At 37.5% G+C, this 18,922-nt stretch overlaps 1 protein-coding gene across 2 annotated transcripts in view; it reads right to left on the reverse strand.

Annotated features, from left to right (window-relative positions):
- Positions 1-18,922, reverse strand: part of GABRA3 (gamma-aminobutyric acid type A receptor subunit alpha3) — a 355,912-nt gene that overhangs the window by 29,202 nt on the left and 307,788 nt on the right. For both annotated transcript variants that reach the window (XM_002927241.4, XM_034649729.1), the window contains exon 8: positions 15,523-15,675. In XM_002927241.4, the coding sequence (XP_002927287.1) occupies positions 15,523-15,675 (153 nt within the window). The remainder of the gene's footprint in view (positions 1-15,522; positions 15,676-18,922) is intronic.

Below are 18,922 nucleotides of genomic sequence, written 5' to 3' on the forward strand. Positions count from 1 at the left end.
AGTAGCAATTCTCATATCAGACAGATTGGATTTTAAACTAAAGACTGTAGTTAGAGACACAGAAGGGCACTATATTATTCTTTTTTTTTAAAGATTTTATTTACATATGACAATTATTAATATATATGCCCCCAACAGGGGAGCAGCAAGATACACAAGCCAACTCTTAACCAAAATAAAGAGACATATAGATAAGAACACAGTAATAGTAGGGGACCTCAACACCCCACTATCAGAAATAGACAGAACACCCTGGCAAAAACTAAGCAAAGAATCAAAGGCTTTGAATGCCATACNACAGAAGGGCACTATATTATTCTTAAAGGAAGTATTCAACAAGTGGATATGACAATTATAAATATATATGCCCCCAACAGGGGAGCAGCAAGATACACAAAACGACTCTTAACCAGAATAAAGAGACATATAGATAAGAACACAGTAATAGTAGGGGACCTCAACACCCCACTATCAGAAATAGACAGAACACCCTGGCAAAAACTAAGCAAAGAATCAAAGGCTTTGAATGCCATACTCGACGAGTTGGACCTCATAGATATATATAGAACACTACACCCCAGAACCAAAGAATACTCATTCTATTCAAATGCCCATGGAACATTCTCAAGAATAGATCATGCTCTGGGACACAAAACAGGTCTCAGCCAATACCAAAAGATTGAAATTATCCCCTGCATATTCTCAGACCACAACGCTCTGAAATTGGAACTCAACCACAAGGAAAAACCTGGAAGAAACTCAAACACTTGGAGGCTAAGAACCATCCTGCTCAAGAATGACTCGATAAACCAGGAAATCAAAAAACAAATTAAACAATTTATGGAGACCAACGAGAATGAATACACAACGGTCCAAAACCTATGGGATACTGCAAAGGCAGTCCTAAGGGGGAAATACATAGCCATCCAAGCCTCACTCAAAAGAATAGAAAAATCTAAAATGCAGTTTTTATAATCTCACCTCAAGAAGCTGGAGCTGAAACAGAAGAACAGGCCGAACTCATGCACGAGAAAGCAATTGATCAAGATTAGAGCATAGATCAATGAATTAGAATCCAGGAGCACAGTAGAGCAGATCAACAGAACTAGAAACTGGTTCTTTGAAAGAATAAATAAAAAAGATATGCCACTGGGCAGACTTATTCAAAAGAATAGAGAAAGGACCCAAATTAATAAAATTATGAATGAAAAGGGAGAGGTCACTGCCAACACCAAAGAAATAGGAAGGGTTATTAGAAATTTTTATCAACAGCTTTATGCCAATAAATTAAACCTGGAAGAGATGGAGACCTTTCTGGAAAAANGCAATCTGGAAGAGATGGAGGCCTTCCTGGAAACCTATAAACTACCAAGACTGAAACAGGAAGAAATTGATTTTTTAAACAGACCAATTAATTATGAAGAGATTGAAGCAGTGATTAAAACCCTTCCAAAAAACAATTCTCCAGGGCCTGATGCATTCCCCGGGGAATTCTACCAAACATTCCAAGAGGAAATAATACCTATTCTCCTAAAGCTATTTCAAAAAATATAAACAGAAGGAAAACTACCAAACTCATTTTATGAGGCCAGTTTTACCTTGAACCCCAAACGAGGCAAAGACCCCATCAAAAGGAGAATTACACACCGATATCCCTGATGAATATGGATGCCAAAATTCTCAACAAGATCCTAGCTAATAGGATCCAACAGTACATTAAAAAGATTACCCATCATGACCAAGTGGGATTCATCCCTGGGATGCAAGGATGGCTCAGCATTCGCAAATCTATCAGTGTGATAGATTATATCAACAAGAAAAAAGCCAAGAATCATATGATCCTCTCATTTGATGCAGAAAAAGCATTTGACCAAATAATCATCCTTTCCTGATTAAAACCCTTCAGAGTGTAGGGATAGAGGGTACCTTCCTCAATTTTATAAAAACCATCTATGAAAAGCCTACAGAAAATATCATTCAAACAGGGAAAAGCTGGAAGCCTTTTCCTTAAGATAAGGAAAAAGACAAGGATGCCCACTCTTACCATTATTATTCAGCATAGTACAAGAAGTCCTTGCAACAGCATTCAGAAAGCAAGAAGGTATAAAAGGTACCCAAATCAGCAAAGAAGAAGGCAAATTGTCTCTCTTCGCAGATGACATGATACTCCATATGGAAAACCCAAAAGAATCCACCCCCAAACTACTAGAAGTTATAGATNGATACTCTATATGGAAAACCCAAAAGAATCCACTCCCAAACTATTAGAAGTTATAGAGCAATTCAGTAATGTGGCGGGATACAAAATCAATGCTCAGAAATCAGTTGCATTTCTATACATGAATAATGAGATGGAAGAAAGAGAAATTAGGGAATTCATTCCATTTACAACTGCACCAAAAATCATACGTTATCTTGGAATTAACTTAACCAGAGACATAAAGGATCTATATTCTAGAAACTACAAATCACTCTTAAAAGACATTGAAGAAGACACAAAAAGATGGAAAAATATTCCATGCTCATGGATCGGAAGAATTAGCATAGATAAAATGTCCATGCTACCCAGAGCAATCTATACTTTCAATGCTACCCCGATCAAAATATCAATGACATTTTTCAAAGAACTGGGAAAAACAGCCCTTAAAAATGTGTGGAACCAGAAAAGACCACAAATCACCAAGGATTTGTTGAAAAGGAAAAACAAACCTGGGGGCATCACAATGCCGGATTTCAAGTTGCACTACAAAGCTGTGATCACAAAGACAGCATGGTACTGGCACAAAAACAGACACATAGANGGAGGGCACGTATTGCATGGTGCACTGGGTGTTATACGCAACTAATGAAGCATCAAACTTTACATCGGAATCTGGGGATGTACTGTATGGTGATTAACACAATATAATAAAATAAAATTAAAAAAAAAAGACATTGAAGAAGACACAAAAACATGGAAAAATATTCCATGCTCATGGATTGGAAGAATTAACATAGTTAAAATGTCCATACTACCCAGAGCAATCTACACTTTCAATGCTATCCCGATCAAAATACCGAGGACATTTTTCAAAGAACTGGAACAAATAGTCCTTAAATTTGTATGGAACCAGAAAAGGCCCCGAATCTCCAAGGAACTGTTGAAAAGGAAAAACAAAGCTGGGGGCATCACAATGCCGGATTTCGAGCTGTACTACAAAGCTGTGATCACAAAGACAGCATGGTACTGGCACAAAAACAGACACATAGACCAATGGAACAGAATAGAGAACCCAGAAATGGACCCTCGGCTCTTTGGGCAACTAATCTTTGATAAAGCAGGAAAAAACATCCAGTGGAAAAAAGACAGTCTCTTCAATAAATGGTGCTGGGAAAATTGGACAGCTCCATCCAATAGAATGAAATTGACCACCCTCTCATACCATACACAAAGATAAACTCCAAATGGTTGAAAGACCTCAGTGTGAGACAGGAATCCATCAAAATCCTAGAGGAGAACATAGGCAGCAACCTCTACGACATCGGCCACAGCAACCTTATTCACGACACATCCCCAATGGCAAGAGAAACAAAAGAAAAAATGAACTTGTGGGACTTCATCAAGATAAAAAGCTCTGTACAGCCAAGGAAACAGTCAAAAAAACTAAGAGACAGCCCACAGAATGGGAGAATATATTTGCAAATGACACTACAGATAAAAGACTGGTATCCAAGATCTACAAAGAACTTCTCAAACTCAATGCACATGAAACAAACAAATCATAAAATGGGCAGAAGATATGACCAGTTTTCCAATGATGACATGCAAATGGCTAACAGACACATGAAAAAAATTTCAAAATCATTAGCCATCAGGGAAATTCAAATCAAAACCACACTAAGTTACCGCCTTACTCCAGTTAGAATGGCAAAACTTGACGAGACAAGAAACAATTGTCGGAGAGGATGTGGAGAAAGGGGATCCTTCCTACATTGTTGGTTGGAATGCAAGTTGGTACAGCCACTCTGGAAAGACGTGTGGAGGTCCCTTAAAAAGTTAAAAATTGAGCTAACCTATGATCCAGCAATTTCACTACCGGGTATTTACCCCAAGGATACAGACATAGTGCAGAGAAGGGCCATATGCACCCCACTGTTCATAGCCGAATTGTCCACAATAGCTAATTCGTGGATGGAGCCGAGATGCCTTTCAACAGATGACTGGATTAAAAGGATGTGGTCCATATATACAGGGAATATTACTCAGCTATCAAAAAGAATGATTTCTCAACATTTGCTGCAGCATGGATGGCACTGGAGGAGATAATGCTAAGTGAAATATGTCAAGCAGAGAAAGACAATTATCATATGGTTTCTCTCATCTATGGAAGTTAAGAAGTAGGGAGATTGATAGGAGAAGAAAGGGATTAAGAAAGGGGGGTAATCAGAAGGGGACATGAAGCATGAGAGCCTATGGACCCTGAGAAACAAACTGAGGGCTTCAGAGGGGAGGGGCGTGGGGGAATGGTATAGGCTGGTGATGGGTATTAAGGAGGGCATGTATTGCAACTAATGAAGCATCAAACTTTACATCGGAATCTGGGGATGTACTGTATGGTGATTAACACAATATAATAAAATAAAATAAAATNAAAAAAAAAAAAAAAAAAAAAAAAAAAAAAAAAAAAAAAAAAAAAAAAAAAAAAGGAGGGCATGTATTGCATGGTGCACCGGGTATTATATGCAACTTAATAAATGATCGAACTTTACATCAAAAACCAGGGATGTACTGTATGGTGACTAATATAATATAATAAAAAATATTAGTATAAAAAATAATTTTATAATCATTAGCAATAGTATTCTAGCCTTGAATATCTACACTAGAAATTAGAAGTACTGAGCTCTGCCACTTACTTGTTTTGTATCTTGGGTGTGTTACTTCATCTCTCTCTGCCCCATTCTCCCCATCCACGAATATTTCCTACAGTCTCTATACCCTAGAATTTTGACAAAGCTAACTGTTGTACCCAAAGACATCTAGAATTCAGGAAAACTGAGTAGTCGGACCCTGTTTCTGAGTGTTAGCATGCTCAAGAGGATGGAGAATGTGGGTCTGGGTCAAGTGGGGCACGGAAGAAGTTCTAATGTGGTGAGATATATTATATAGAAAAGCAAGCCGAGTGGCAAGTTAAGCTGGCCAAGCAGTAGGGGGACCATGAACTTGCCTTGTCCTTCAAATACAACTAGACCAACATTCAAGTATTTTAAACAATGAGGAAGATGTTCTTGGATGGAGAGAATGTGGCTCATGTGAGGCTTATCTTGACAAGCAAATCAAAGCACACCCACATAGAGGTCTGAACACTCCCCACTACAAGCAAGTAGCAACTCTGTGGAGGAAGGACCAGTTGGAAAGAGCAGGCAAAGCACAACAGCAGAGTGTACACAGCATACACAAGAAACATTTCCTAAAGGTTTTGTTGCTATTGCTGTTGTTGTTATTGCTGTTTTTCTTGGTTTCTTTTCTTTTTTTTTCTATCCTCCTTTCTTTTCTGGACACAGTGACTAGACAGAGAAATTACCCCAGAAGAAAGAACAGGAGGTAATACTCACTGCCAGGGATTTAATCAATAGGGATATAAGTAAAATGCCTGAAATAGAATTTAAAACAATGATTATAAAGATAGTAGCTGGGCTTGGAAAAAGCATAAAAGACACTAGAGAATCCCTTACTATAGAAATAAAAGAACTAAAATCTAATGGGGTCAAAATTATAAATGCTATTACTGAGAGGCAGTCATAAATAGAGGATTTAACAGCAAGGATAAATGAGGCAGAAGAGAGAGTCAGCAATATAAAAAACAAAATGATGGAAAATAAAGAAGTGGAAAAGAAGAAACACAAAAACTGGATCATGAAGGGAGACTTCAAGAATTCAGCAATTCCGTGAAGTGAAATAATATCCGGATAATAAGGGTCCCAGAAGATGAAAAGCAGAAGAGAGGGACAGAAGGCTTATTTGAATAAACTACAGCTGAGAACTTCCCTAACCTGAGGGAGGAAACAGACTTTCAAGTCCAGGAGGCACAAAGAACCCCCACACCAAAATCAATAAAAATACCTTGAAATATAATAGTGAAGAAAGGGATAAAGAAAAGGGGGGTAATCAGAAGGGGGAATGAAACATGAGAGACTATGGACTATGAGAAACAAACTGAAGACTTCAGAGGGGAGGGGGTGGGGGAAGGGGATAGACTGGTGATGGGTAGTAAGGAGGGCACGTATTGCATGGTGCACTGGGTGTTATACGCAACTAATGAAGCATCAAACTTTACATCAGAATCAGGGGATGTACTGTATGGTGATTAACATAATATAATAAAATAAAATTAATAAAAAAAATAGTGAAACTTCCAAATTTCAAAGAAAAAGAGAAAGTCCTGAAAGTAGCTTGGGACAAGAGGTCCTTAACATACAAGGGTAGATGACACATAAAGCTGACAGCAGACCTGTCCATAGAGACCTGGCAGGCCAGAAAGGTCAGGCATGATATATTTGATGTGTTAAATGGGAAAAATATGCAGCCAAAAATATTGTATCCAGCAAGGCTGGCAGTAAGAATAGAAGAAGAGATAGTTTCTAGTATTAACAAAAACTAAAGGAATTAGTGAACATTAAACCAGCCCTGCAAGAAATATTAAAGGGGATCCCATCAGTGAAGAGAGTGCCCAAACATAACAAAGACCAGAAAGGAACAGAGACAATCTACAAGAACAGTGACCTTACAGGTAATACAATGGCACTAACTTCATATCTTTCAGTAATTACTCTGAATGTAAATGGACTAAATGCTCCAATCAAAAGATACAGGGTATCAAAATGGATTTTTAAAAAAAGCCCCATCAATATGCTGCTTAGAAGAAAATCATTTTAGACCCAAAGACACCACCACATTGAAAGTGAGGGGGTGGAGAACCATTTATCATGCAAATGGGCATCAAAAGAAGCCTTATATCAGACAAACTAGATTTTAAACCAAAGATTGTAATAAGAGATAAGAAGGACACTATATCATAATAAAAGGGTCTATCCAACAAGATCTAACAATTATAAATACTTATGCCTCTAACACGGAAGCAGCCAAATAAACCAATTAATAACAAAATTAAAGAAACACATTGCTAATAATACAATAAGAGTAGGGGAATTTTACACCCTACTGACATCAATGGACAGGTCATCTCAAATGAAGATCAACAAGGAAACAAGGGCTTTGAATGACACACTGGACCAGATGGACTTAACAGATATATTCAGAGCATTTCATCTCAAAGCAGTAGAATCCACATTCTTCTCAAGAGCACATGGAACATTGTCCAGAATAGATCACGTACTGGGTCACAAATCAGGTCTCTATCACTACAAAAATGATTGAGATTATTCCATGCATATTTTCAGACCACAGTGCTTTAAAACTTGAAGTCAACTACAATAAAAAAAAATTGGAAGGACGACAAATATACAGAGGTTAAAGAACATCCTACTGAAGATTGAATGGGTCAGCCAGAAAATTAAAGAATAAATTATATTTATTTATTTGACACAGAGAGAGAGTGAGCACAAGCAGGGATAGCGGCAGCCAGAGGGAAAGGAAAAGCCCAATGTGGGGCTCAATCCCAGGACCCTGGTATCATGACTGGAGCTGAAGGNTTCAACAAAAATAGGAGCTGGTTCCTTGAAAGAATTAATAAGATTGATAAACCCCTAGCTGGACTTATGAAAAAGAAAAGAGGAAGGACACAAATAAATAAAATCATGAATGAAAGAGGAGAGATCACAACCAACACCAAAGAAATACAAACAATTATAAGAGAATATTATGAGGAATTATATGCCAACAAATTAGGCAATCTGGAAGAAATAGATGCATTCTAGAAACATATAAACTACCAAAACTGAAACAGGAAGAAATAGAAAAGCTGAACAGACCAGCAAAAAAATTGAATCGGTAATCAAAAAAATTGAATCGGTAATCAAAAATCTCCCAAAAAACAAGAGTCCAGGGCTGGATGGCCTCCCAGCAGAATTCTACCCAACATTTAAAGAAGAATTAACTCTGATTCTCTGAAACTGTTTCAAAAAATAGAAATGGAAGGAAAACTTCCAAACTCATTCTATGAGGCCAGCATTAACTTGATCCCAAAACCAGAGAAGACCCCATTAAAAAGAATTACAGACCAATATCCTTGATGAAGATGGATGCAATAATTTTCTCCAAGACCCTAGCTAATAGCATCCAACAGTACATTCAAAAGATTATTCACCATGACCAAGTGGGATTTATTCCTGGGCTGTAAGCATGGTCCAACATCCACAAATCAATCAATGTGATACACCACATTAAAAAAAGAAAGGAAAGAACAATATTATCCTCTCAATAGATGCAGAAAAAGCATTTGACAAAATATAGCATATTTTCTTGAAAAAACTGTCTGCCATGTAGGGATAGAGGGAACATTCCTCAATATCATAAAAGCCATATATGAAAAACTCACAACAAATATCATCCTCAATGGGGAAAAACTGAGAACTTTTCCCCTAAGGTTAGGAAAACAGAGGGATGTCCACCCTCACCACTGTTGTTCAATGTATTACTGGAAGTCCTAACCTCAGCAATCAGACCACAAAAAGAAATGAAAGACTTCCAAATCAGGAAAGAAATGAAACTTTCAATCTTTGCAGACAACATGATACTCTATGTAGGAAACCCAAAAGACTCCACCAAAAAATTGCTAGTACTGATACAGGAATTCAGCAAAGTCACAGGATATGAAATCAATACACAGAAGTCAGTTGCATTTAATACAATTCTACCAAAATATCATCAGCATTTTTCACAGAGCTGGAATAATCCTAAAATTTGTTTGGAACCAGAAAAGACCCTGAACAGTCAAAACAATCTTGAAAAAGAAAAGCAAGCTGGAGGCATCACAATCTGGACTTCAGACTGTATTACAAAGATGTAGTCATCAAGGGAAAACAAAATAAAGGGAAAACAGAGAGGGAGGCAAACCATAAGAGACTCCTAACTATAGGAAACAAACTGAGGGTCGCTGGAGGGGATGTAGTTGGGGGGATGGGGTAATTGGCAGATGGGCATTAAGGAGGGTACTTAAAGAAATGAGCACTGGGTGTTGTATGCAACTGATGAATCACTGAAATCTACTTCTGAAACTAATACAGAATATGTTAATTAAATTGAATTTAAAGAAAAATTAAAAAAAGAAAAGCAAGGAGAGAAGGCCTCTTAAGTCTACCCATAGAGTCAGCTGTGTGTGCTGTAGCCTCTTGGGTTTCTTTAATATCTTGGTCCCTCATGTACCTTACTTATAACTTTGCCGTGTAAATGAAAATTCAGACTGGAAAAGTCAGTACAATTTCAACAGAGAGACCCTAAAGAAGTACCTTTGTAAAAACTATGTAGTTATCAAGACCACAGCCTTCAAAATGAGCACTCATTTTCCCCAGGAGGCAATTAGAATTAATCATACTTCATGTACCTGCCGAACTCAGACACCACCACAAAGGGAAAGCTTTTTGTTAATTCACTGTCAGTCAGGCTTAATCCTATTCCAGATAGTACATTACTGAATATGACCCAGTCACCCATTTCTTCTTACAACCCCTTTCTCCCAAACTTTCCTAACTCTCCAAGTCTGCTGTTCTATGACCAGCAGATTCACCTATATTCTCAATTTCTTCTTCAAATGCACAACCTCTTTTGATCTTAACTAAAACCTGACTCTCATACTGAGTGTACTAGTTTCTGTTCTCAAAACATGGTTGATCATTCAGAATCAAGAACTCAACAGATAGAGGTACATATTCTCCTTGATCTCTAGTATTCCTTAGAAATTGCACTATCATAGTCATGGTAATCTGTGCTTCTGTGAGATTTCTACCATCTGGTAATATCCCTCTTCAGCCTTTCTCATAGGTATTGTCTATAGAATACTTCCATCAACCCAAAGTTTCCTTTGAGACCATTCCATCCCCTCCTTGGTCCCAGGTAACCACTCTTCTACTTTCTTGGTTAGATATTTCCCCCCTCGAGTTTCATACATATTATACAGTATGTACTCATTAGTGTCTGGCTTTCCTCACTCAGCATAGTTTTCTTTAGGTTCATTCATGTTGTTGCATTTATCTTTAGTTCATTACTGTTAATTTCAGACTAACATTCCACTGCATTGATATAACATAATTTGTTTATCCATTCACCTATTAATGGACATCTGGACTGTTTCCAATGTTCAACTATTATGAATAAAGCTGCTGGGAAGATTTACATCTAAGTCTTTGTGTGATCTTATGTTTTCATTTTCCTTAGTAAACACCTAGGGGTGGAAATACATGATTGTATTATAAGCATGTGTTTAACTATAGGAGACTGCCAGTTTTCTAAAGTGTTTGTACCATTTAACATTCCCATTAGATGTATGGGTTTCAGTCAGCATGAACATTTGACTTATGAAAATTAAATATTAATTGGTACCTTAACACATTTCCTTGACAATGAAGTCCTTGGAACATTTTATCTCCATCTCAACTTATATACACTACATTATGGTCCAGTCTTTTACTCTAAATATATTGTATGCCCAATAAGCCACTGTTATCATTTTATACATTCAATAGTCATTTAGCATTTCCCATATAGTTATTATTTTCACTTTTAAAATTCATTTTAAACCTTCCTTCTGGGATAATTTTCCCTTTGCTTGAAGAATTCCCTTTAGTGCAGGTTTGATGATAATGAATTTTTAGTTTGTTTTTTGTCTGAAAGGGTCCTTATTGTTTCTGTTGAAGTCAGGGTAGTCTATTATTACTTTAAAGGCAATGTACTTTTTTCTGGGCTACTTTAAAGATTCCTTGCTCTCTCTTTTTGTTTGTTTGTTTCCAAAAGTTGCACTATAATGTGTCTCTGTTTGTTTTTTAATTTATCCTTCTTGGGTTCATAGAGCTTTTTGTAATTGTGCCTTTATGTCCTTTATCAGGCTTGGACAGGATTCAGCCACTGTCTCTTCAAAAATTGCTTCTATACCATCTCTCAGTTTTCTTTTAGGAATCCAATTACTTCTGTGATAGACCTTTCCAATAAATCATATACTGTTTCTCTCTCTTCTGCATTTTACACATTTTTGTCTTTCTGGGCCTCATTCTAGTTCTTTTTTTTTTAAATAAAGATTTAATTTATTTATTTGACAGAGAGAGAGGCAGCGAGAGAGGGAACACAAGCAGGGGGAGTGGGAGAGGGAGAAGCAGGCTTCCCACTGAGCAGGGAGCCTGGTGCGGGGCTCGATCCCAGAACACTGGGATTACGACCTGAGCCAAAGGCAGACACTTAACGACTGAGCCACCCAGGTGCCCCTGGGCCTCATTCTAAATATTTTTTCAGTTCACAGGTTTTCCCTTCAATTGTATCTAAACCACTGAGTTTTTATCTATATTTTCAAGTTTTAGAATTTCCACTGTGCTTACTCTCTCATGTGCTCTTTCTCTCTACACAAACACATTGTCTATGATAGAATTATCATGTTAGTTTAACCTACTTAAATGTGTTCATCATAGCTATTTGAAAGTTTGATAACTCAAATATCTGGAGTTTTAGTAGGTCAATATTTTTTAATTGAGCTATAAATTATATACAATAAAATAGAAATTGTACATTTCAAATTGCTTGGGCAAATGTACACAGTTGTATAACTACTACCCCAATGAAGATATAGAATATTCTACCAAACCAACAAGTGCCCTTATACTCATTTTTTTTAAAGATTTTATTTATTTATTTGACAGAGATAGAGACAGCCAGCGAGAGAGGGAACACAAGCAGGGGGAGTGGGAGAGGAAGAAGCAGGCTCATAGCGGAGGAGCCTGATGTGGGGCTCGATCCCAGACCGCTGGGATCACGCCCTGAGCCGAAGGCAGACGCTTAACCTCTGTGCCACCCAGGCGCCCCCCTTATACTCATTTTCAATCAATCCACTGCCCCAGAGCTTTGGTTTCTAACACCATACCTTAGGTTTTTGTCTGTCTTAGAATTATACTGTTATGTGAATCAATGGTTGTCAATGCACTGTATGAATACGCTACAATATAAACACCCATTCACTTGTTGATGTATATCTGGATATTTTCCAGTTTGGGATTTTATGAATAAAGTAATTATTCATGACCATTCTTGTATAAGCCTTTTATATATATTTTCATTTCACTTGGGTATGAAGTGAAATACCTAGATTTTAGCATTAATGTATTAACTTTATAAGAAATAGCCAAACTGTTTTTCCTATGTGGTTGTACCATTTTACATCCTCACCAGCAGTATATGAGAATTCCATGTGTTCCTCAACTTCACAAATATTTGGAATTGTCAGTCTCTTTAATTTTAGCCACTCTAGTGTTTATAAAGTGATGTCTCCATGTAGTTTTAATTTATATTTTCCTGATATAAAATGATGTTAAATATATTTTCATGTTCTTATGGGACATTTACATATCAGTGAAATGTCTGTTCATGTATTTTTCCAATTTTTAAAATTAGATTCTTTGTATTTTTATCATTGAATTTAAGGATCTCTTTATATTTTTCAAATAGATGCTTTGTCAATCTGTACATATATAAAATATATTCTTACAGTCTATGGCTTGCCTTTTCATTCTCTTAATGTTGTTCTTCGATGAGTGGTAATTTTTAATTTTGATGAAGTCCAATTTATTGTTTTATTCTTCACTTATTTTTTTTTGTATACTAAGGAGTTTCCGCCTTCCAAAGGTTACAAAGACATTGTCTTATATTTAGTTCTAAAAGCATGACATTTTAACTTCTATATTTAAGCCTATGATCAATCTCCAGTTAATTCTCTGCAATGCCATCTCTGTCATAAATCAAGTTTTTATATATGTGGTTCTACCTTTACTTTCTCTATAGTGTTTATTTTTCTTTCCTTTGTGCCTATAACATACACTCTAAATTTCTATATCTTTTTAATCATTTTTGACATCTTGGGGGGCAAGTCTCTTCACTTTATTCTTTTTTAAAAAGATTTATTTATTTATTTTAGAGAGAGAGAGAGAGAGAATGCAAGCAGAGAGGGGGAGGGCGGAGAATCTCCAGCAGACTCCCTATTGAGTGTGGAGCCCAACACGGGGCTCACTTTCACCACCCTGAGACCATGACCTGAGCCAAAATCAAGTCAGATGCTTAACCAACTGAGCCACCCAGGTACCCCCACTTTGTTCTTATTTAGGAGGATATTGGCTATTCTTGGCTCTTTTTTCTTTTATAAAAAGTCTACAATCATTTTTTGAATTAATGTTTTATGTTGGAGGTTCTTACATCAATGCAGTTAGTGTTAACTATGAACTCTAAACTCAAGTGAACCCAAGTTTAAATTAAAAAATAAAATCTTAAGGAATCCTACATTTTACAGAGCCCAGGCCAAAACAGACATTATGCTTTATTGTCTCCTTGCACTGATTACTGTATTTTTCTTTTTCTTTTAAAGATTGTATTCATCTATTTGTCAGAAAGAGAGAGTGAGCACGAGCAGGGGAAGTGGCAGGCAGAGGGAGAAGCAGGCTCCCTGCTGAGCAAAGAGCCCACTGCGGGACTCAATCCCAGGACCCTGGGATCATGACCTGAGCCAAAGACAGATGCCTAACCGACTGAGCCACCCAGGCATCCTGATTACTGTATTTTTCTAGTGCTCTTTCTAGGGCATAATCCTTCAGTGGTATTGGATTTATAGGATGAATCCTTGTATTCATTTCCCATGGTTTATGTAAAAAAATTACCACAAATTTAGTGGCTTAAAGTAACACAAATATTTTTTTCTTACACTTTTGGAGGCCAGAAGTCTGGCAGTTTTAGGGGCCCCTTCCTCCTCTTTTAAACCCAACAGCATAGCATCTTCAAATCTCTTCAGCTTCTTTCATCACATTGCCTTTTGCTCTGTAGTCAAATACCTTTTTGTTCTATAGTCAAATACCTTTTTGCCTACCTCTTATAAGGACACTTGTGATTTATATTTATTAGCCAGATAATCCAGGATAATCGCTCCATCACAAGATCCTCAACTTAGTGCACATTTGCAACACCCCTTTTGCCACATAAGGTAACATTCACAAGTTCCAGAGATCAGGACATGAATATATTTGGTAGTTATTCCCAGCCCTAGTTCTAATCCTAAACTTCACTCAGGCTCAAAGCCTTTCTTGTGTAAACTTAAAACTCAAAATCTTATTTACCAAGACTAGTAGTCCATTTTCCAGCTATAACAGTATGAGTTCATGTGATTAACACTCTAATTTTTAGTTCCCTCTTCCATTTGGGCCCCTGAGTATTTCCTTTAATTTCTAGCAGCCCACATATTTAAAAAGAATGTTTTCTGTGTTTTATCTAACTTTTCTAGGATTTTCTAGAGGAAGACTTTTCAGGGTATGTAGTTTGTTATATTTTTAAAAACTTGTTGACTCCTATATTCTGCTACCTCCACTTCACTAGAACTGTTCAAGATCACTAACAACAAAGCATACAGTTTCCATCTGCATCTTGCCTAAAAAAACAGAATTTATACCAGATGATTATTCCCTGCTTCTTGAAACATTCTCCTCTTGATTTCCATGATATCACACCTTTCTAGTTTTTTTCCCCTTACTTTACAGGTTACTCTTGCTCTTTCTCTACTGCAATTTCTTCTGCCTGACCTAAAATGCTGCTTCTTTCTAAAACATCATTTACTATTTTAACTACATAATATAGCTTCAGGATATTGGTAGGAAATATTGGCCTTCTGTGTGGGTATGTAGTATGTGCCTCACAGTTACCACTGCCATGGAGGCAGTTTAGTAGACCAAAAAGAGTGAATATTTGTCTCCTAAAAGTTTTTACAGTGGGGAAAACAGGCAGAAAATGTTTTATATGTTTTAAGTCTCCCAGAGAAAAATGCTAAGGATGTACAAATCTCTTTTTAGACATCAGTAACTTTCTATTAAAGAAAATTTCCCTGATTGTAGGTACTATTGAAAGATCCTTCAAACTTTGTGTAGCCTTTACTGATAATTTATACTTTCAAAAAAGCTAGAGGAGAAACAGCAATGTCAGATATAAAAAAAATGGATCATAAAAAAGCACCCAATCCACTTCTCTGTTGTCAACTTAGTTTCCCACTTGTCACCTTTTTCCAGCTCTGCCCACTAATTTCCTCTTTTTCACCGAAGGCTCAGTCCCTCCCCAGTTCCTGAAGCAAACCTGACTGAGAAAAGAAGCATTTTAGTAACCTTACTACTCCAACACTCTTTTCCCACCTTTTTCTTAAGAATTCAGTTGCTTGAAACACCAGGATCTGATGACTCAATTACTAATGCTGGGCCCAGGCATTGCTCGCATCCACTCTCCTTATCCCTACTATGACAGTCCATCATAAGACTTTGCCAATGCCCTCATCTGCTCATTATCCATAAAACAACACTCACCAAAGACCGTGCGGGCAGGGACAGACTCTCTGTTGAGCCAGAAAGACACTTGTGACAGAATGACAGTCATGATACATGGCAAGTAGGTCTGGATCACAAAGTAGCCAATTTTTCGCTTGAGATGGAAGTGGGTTGTCATGACGACATATTCTCCTGGAGAGAGAAAAATTAGGCAATATATAGCTGACTAAACATTGTTAAATCAAGGTGGGTCCCAATTCAGTTCACTAAGTTCTTTAATCATATATTCAAAACAAGACATTCCAGCACCTCGCTGGTTCACATAACCAGATCTCTTTAATAATCATGAAGTAGTGCATTTTTATGCAAAAATATATGCTAACACTGTACCAACACAGCTTGCTCAGAGCAATTTTGATACAGATTCATTCAAATGAATAAGTGTCTTAAATAATAATAAATAACAGTCTCATCTACAGCATTTGCTATGTGATTGGCACTCTTCTGGCACTTTAACATTTAAATTCTTAAAATACTTACTGTTTATAACAATGTTATAAGGTGGATACTACTGTTATCCTCATTTTATAGTCCAACAAACTGAGGCAAAGAGAGATTGAGGAATTTTACAAGGTTATTCAGCTACTAAGCAGTGGAGTCTGAATTCAAGGCCATATGGGTTAGTTCCACAGCTTATGCTTTTTAACCACAATGCTCGGCTGTTTGAGTGGACTCATAGAGTTAGAACCAAAAGCTCATATAGCAGAATGTGGGCTGGCCTGTATCACCCCACTCTAAAACAAGAGTGAACACTTATTTAGCTCTTATTATATGCCAAACAACTTTGAGCATTTTGTCTCTGCCCTTCATCTCTCCCCCTCTCTCTCAAATAAATAAAAAAAAATTAAGAAATATCTTCTGCCTAGGCTTCCTACTTTTATGTGTTGAATTGTGTCTCCCAGAAAGATATGGTGAAGTCCTAACCTTCTTGAGAAAAAAAGGTTGTTGCAGGTAGAATTAATTAAGATGAGGTCATACTGGAGTAAGATGGTCCCTAACCCACTATGACTGATGTTTGTACAAAAGGAAGACAGACACACACAGGGAGATATATGATCATGTGGAATATTTGATATATAAAATATATAACAAATATTCATAAATTAATTATATTTTGTAGATCTGAAAGACAAAGCAAGTGGACTTTTCAAAAAATTATCAAATCAAGCATTTGTTTTAAATAACTGAATATATTTTCTTTAATCTTCTTTTCTAGCCTCTTTCTTTCAATTTCTGTTTTCCTATCTCATTTCCAAAGAAGCAAAGAGCATGCCTAAGATGAGGAGATGGTGAAGTAGGACATCCCTGGCTCAGGTATCCCATCACAAATATATGGATTAGCAACTATTTACAGACAATAATACATTTGTGAAAATCCCAGAACCAGGGAGTAAAACTAAATCACCCTCTTGGAGCACAAAATCCAAGAAAAGCCACATTAGAAATGTAAGAGAAGTGGCTTCACTTCACCACCTACTTCCCTCCCCCAGGCCAGCCCAATGTAGCACCTAGAGGGTTCCTCTGGGTCTATGGTTTCTCTAGTGGTAAATGGAGAGCCTAAGGCAGATATCCAGTTTTCCCCAGCATTCCAGAGCATTCCCCCCTTGCGTCATGGGGAATACTGGGGGAATCAACAGGGCTAGACCATTTGGGGTCAACTAGTAACAAAGAGGGGGTGGTGGTGAAACTTACAGCCATCTGTGCTTGGATCTCGGCGGTGATACCAGGTCCTGCTAGCAAATTTGCCGGATCAGAGTCGAGCCAGCAGTCTGTCCCCAACTGTACAGGAAACCCACCCTCTTAAAGCAGCCTGCAGCTCTGGCAAACAGATGAGTACAGGCAGAGGTACTGCCCAACAGCAGAGTTTGGACCAACAACACAACTCCAGCAGAGGCCTTACCCAATGGTGGTAGTCTAGACAAAAGGATCATCATACCCCTTGGTGTCCTGGTGCCCTCACCCAACAAAATGGAGACCTCTACAGGTCTAAAACACCCTGGCTATCCTGCCTGGGGGTCATAGTTACCCCCAGCTACCAAAATGGACACCTCTACAGGTCAAAACCCCTGGCTGTACTGCTGAGAGGGGGAAGGGGGTCATGGCACTCCAACCACCAAAATGGTGACTTCTGTGAGTTGAAACAGGCCCACTGTAATACCTGGGGATCCCTGCCCCCAAGCAGTAGAACATGCCAGGGTTAACCTGTGTTTCAAAACAGTGTGGTACCCAACCACTGCAAGTAGCTAGTCCCGCATGCAACAGAGGCCCCCTGTGGCCCTGCTGAACAGTGGAGCATGGACCACTGACTCATGAATAGAAAATCTAAACAGATCAATATGGTGCAAGGAGATATAATCAGTAATTAGCACCTACCAACAAAGAAAAGCCCAGGACAAAATACCTTCATGGGTAACCAAACATTTAAAGAAGAATAAATTCCAGTCCTCCTTAAAATCTTCCAAAAAATTGAAAAGGAGAAAATGCTTCCAAACTCATTTTAGAAGGCTAGAACTGCCCTGACACCAAAACCAGATAGACTTAGAATTAAAGAAAATTACAGTTGACTCTTAAACAATGCTGGAGTTAGTGGCACCAAAGACCCACACAATGGAAAATCTGCCTATAACTTCTTACTCCCCCAAAACTTAACTACTAATAACCTACTGTTTACCAGAAGCCTTACCAATAACAGTGGATTAACACACATTTTGTTAATGTGTATATAATACTATATTCTTACGATAAAGTTAGGAAAAAGAAAATGCTATTAAGAAAATCATAAGGGGGGCGCCTGGGTGGCACAGCGGTTGAGCGTCTGCCTTCGGCTCAGGGCGTGATCCCAGCGTTATGGGATCGAGCCCCATCAGGCTCCTCCACTGTGAGCCTGCTTCTTCCTCTCCCACTCCCCCTGCTTGTGTTCCCTCTCTCGCTGGCTATCTCTATCTCTGTCAAATAAATAAATAAAATCTAAAAAAAAAAAAAAAAAGAAAATCATAAGGAAGAGAAAATACATTTATGGTACTGTATTTATTGGTACTGTAAGTTTACCTCATCTATTTATAAGACAAACCATCTGTTAGTGCCTACATCAATATTGTCTTATATAATACAAAACACAGTAAATGCTATACACGTTACTGACATTAGACATCAAAAATGAAAATGTGAAAAACAAATTAATATTTATTTACAAACATAACAATTCATGCTTTGATATCCAAGAAGCAGCAATATGATTGCTTTATGGTAGCCTTGTATAATCAATGTAATTGCTTCATGGTGGCTTAGCCCATAGACTGATGAATGAATCGTCATAAAATTTTTATGGCATACAGTATTACATTCATATTCATAATATGGTATTGGAAACATTGTTACT

The sequence above is a fragment of the Ailuropoda melanoleuca genome, chromosome X (genome assembly GCF_002007445.2).
Source record: "Ailuropoda melanoleuca isolate Jingjing chromosome X, ASM200744v2, whole genome shotgun sequence".
NCBI classification, from domain to species: Eukaryota; Metazoa; Chordata; class Mammalia; order Carnivora; family Ursidae; genus Ailuropoda; species Ailuropoda melanoleuca.